The sequence below is a fragment of the Phaenicophaeus curvirostris genome, chromosome 6 (assembly GCF_032191515.1).
Source record: "Phaenicophaeus curvirostris isolate KB17595 chromosome 6, BPBGC_Pcur_1.0, whole genome shotgun sequence".
NCBI classification, from domain to species: Eukaryota; Metazoa; Chordata; class Aves; order Cuculiformes; family Cuculidae; genus Phaenicophaeus; species Phaenicophaeus curvirostris.
Window position 1 is genome coordinate 852,915 of NC_091397.1, and position 3,139 is coordinate 856,053.

The following is a 3,139-nucleotide window of genomic DNA, read 5'->3' on the forward strand; positions in this document are numbered from 1 at the left end:
TCCTCGGGGGGTTGGAACTGGATGATCTTTAAGGTCCCTTCCAGCTGGAGGCCAGTTCCAAGTGGTGTCCCCAGGGCTCAGCACTGGGTCCAGCCCTGCTCAGGGTCTTCATCAACGACCTGGATGGAGGCCTCGAGGGCCCCCTGAGCAAGTCTGGGGTTCCTCTGTCTTAGTCAGAGAATCGTGGATGTTGAAGAAGACCCTTAAGATCACGGAATCACAGAATGGTTTGGAAAAGACCTTTTAGAATTTTAATGGTTTTGGGCTGGAAGAGGACATTGAGGTGAGATCTTAGGAAGAAGAGAAGGCTCCAAGACGACCTTGGAGCAGCTTCCAGAACTGAAAGGGGCTCCAGGAAAGCTGGGGAGGGACTTTTTCCAGGGGTCTGGAGTGACAGGATGAGGGAGAACGGCTTGAAATTGGAAGGGGAAGATTTAGATGAGACATTAGGAAGAAATTCTTCACAATGAGGGTGAGGAGGCCCTGGAACAGGTCACCCAGAGCAGTGGTGGCTGCTCCATCCCTGGAGGGGTTCAAGGCCAGGTTGGATGGAGGTTGGAGCCCCTGCTCCAGTGGGAGGTGTCCCTGCCCATGGCAGGGGTGGGACTGGATGATCTTTAAGGTCCCTTCCAACCCAACCCATTCTACGATTCTCAGGTTTAGTCGGCACAGTGGGGTCGGGCTGATGGTTCGAGGTCTTCTCCAGCCTTAATGACTCTCTGATTCTAAGGATGAGGCCGAGGTGGGTTCCCTGCCTCTCGGCCGCCCCGGGGACGCTCATCTCCACCTCCTCTGCCCTGCAGGTGTTCCGGCTGGAAGATTCCTGCTGTTTGTTCACGCTGCAGGGCCACTCGGGAGCCATCACGGCCGTCTACATGGACCAGGTGAGGCCAGCTTGGGGCGTCCCAGCAAGAACGGCCCTCAGCTGTGGCTACGGAGCTGCTGGTTGGGGCCTTGTTGGGGTTGAGGTGGAGAGGACTTGATTTGGGGCTCTCTGAGGGTTCGCTGGCTGCTTGAACTGGTCACCGCGTGCCAACCCAACCCAACCAAACCCAACCCAGTCCAACCAACCCAAACCCAACCAAACCCCTATTTCCCACCCAGCTCCCTCGGAAGCCGTCCCTTTCCCTGGAGGTGGTTTGTCTCCTTGAGTGGAACAGGGAAGTCCCATTCCTGGAGGCTGCTGGCTCTCAGTGGTTCCAAGAGCAGCTCTGGAGGTTGAGCTGGGAGCACGGGGCCAAAACTGACCCGGTTCCCTGCTTGGTGAGCGGTGGTTGCGCTTCTGGGGCTGGAGAGGTGAGCAGAGCCACCACCACCGGGGTCGTTGCATGCAGAGACGCCTCGTGGAGGCTTTCTGCTCCACTTGGAAAGATGGAGAAGACCCAGGTCTGGACACTATTAGAAATGAGAATCATGGAATGGGTTGAGTTGGAAGGGACCTCAAAGAACATCCAGTTCCAACCCCCAACCATGGGCAGGGACACCTCCCACTGGAGCAGGATGATCCAAGCTCCATCCAACGTGGCCTTCAACACCTCCAGGGACGGGGCAGCCACCAAGCTGGTGGTTCCGCTTTCCATCCCACGTTCCTTTGACCGTGACTCCTGGGGTCAGTTTTGGGTCCCTCACTCCAAGAAAGACCTTGAGGGGCTGGAGAACGTCTGGAGAAGGGAACAGAGCTGGGGAGGGGCTGGAGAACAAGGGTTGTGAGGAGCAGCTGAGGGACCTGGGGGTGTTTAGCCTGGAGAAGAGGAGGCTGAGGGGAGACCTCATGGCTCCCTGGAGAGGAGAGCTGGAATCGCTCTGATCTGGAATTGGTTTGAGTGCTGAGCAGCCGCGGTTCCTGATCTGGTTCTCCTCGTGTTCCTCCCAGACGATGGTTTTAGCGAGTGGAGGCCAGGACGGCGCCATCTGCCTCTGGGACGTGCTGACGGGGAGCAAGGTGAGCCACATGTACGCCCACCGCGGGGACGTCACCTCCCTCACCTGCACCAGCTCCTGCGTCATCAGCAGCGGCTTGGACGACGTCATCAGCATCTGGGACCGCAGCTCGGGGATCAAGCTCTACTCCATCCAGCAGGTTGGTCACCGGGGAGCAAGGGTTAAGGGGCCTGCGGGGCTTCTCTGGGCCTCAGCAAACTCTTCAGCCCCGCTCAGCTGAGCTTAGAATCACCAGGTTGGAAAGGACCCACTGGATCATGGAGTCCAACCGTTCCCATCAGTCACTGACCCGTGTCCCTCAGCACCTCGGCCACCCGGCCCTTAAACCCCTCCAGGGAAGGGGACTCAACGCCCTCCCTGGAGAGGGAGCGGGATGGGATTTCTAGATAAACACCACACAGTTTGGAAAAACATCTTTGCTTCTACATATTATAAAATCATGGGATGGGTTGGGTTGGAAGGGACCTCAAAGCCCATCCAGTTCCAACCCCACCGTGCAGGGACACCTCCCACGGGATGAGGTTGCTCCAAGCTCCGTCCAGCGTGGCCTTCAACACCTCCAGGGATGGGATCTAGGAGTTCAGGTTGATGTCAAGTTGGAAGTATGGAACCATGGAATGGTTTGGGTTGGAAGGAACTCAAAGATCATCCAGTTCCACCCCTGCCCTGGGCAGGGACACCTCCCACTGCATCAGGTTCCTCCAAGTCCCATCAAACTTGGCCAACACCTCCAGGGATGGGGCAGCCACAGCATCTCTAGTCAACCTGTTCCAGGGCCTCCCCACCCTCTCAGGAGAGCATTTCCTCCTCAGATCTCATCTCCATCTCCCCTCTTTCAGCTTCAAATTGTTCCCCTGGTCCTGTCCCTGCCCTCCCTGCTCCAGAGCCCCTCCCCAGCTTTTCTGGAGGCCCTTTCAGCCCTGGAAGCTGCGTTAAGGTCTCCTTGGAGCCTTCTCTTCTCCTGAACAACCCCACCTCTCTCACTGTGTCCTCCCAGCAGAGGAGCTCCAGCCCTTGGATCATCTCCATGGCCTCCTCTGGCCTTGCTCCAACAGCTCCATCTTCCCTTCTCCAGTGGGAGCTGCGGGGAGCTGGGTTGGATCTTCTGGCTTGAAGCCCGAGGTTGTGGTTGAAGGGCTGGTTCCGTCCGTCCTGCTCCGGGCTCAGGTTCCTCTTGCTCTGCTCTCGTTCCCCGCAG

General features: G+C 57.9%; 1 protein-coding gene across 2 annotated transcripts in view; it reads left to right on the plus strand.

The window, feature by feature from the left end:
* SCAP (SREBF chaperone) overlaps positions 1 to 3,139 on the plus strand; it is a 28,751-nt gene that overhangs the window by 23,769 nt on the left and 1,843 nt on the right. For both annotated transcript variants that reach the window (XR_011337611.1, XM_069859139.1), the window contains exons 20-21: positions 804 to 884; positions 1,874 to 2,080. Coding sequence is in view for 1 of the 2 variants with exons in the window: in XM_069859139.1 (XP_069715240.1) it covers positions 804 to 884; positions 1,874 to 2,080 (288 nt within the window). In the remaining variant the exon portion in view is untranslated. The remainder of the gene's footprint in view (positions 1 to 803; positions 885 to 1,873; positions 2,081 to 3,139) is intronic.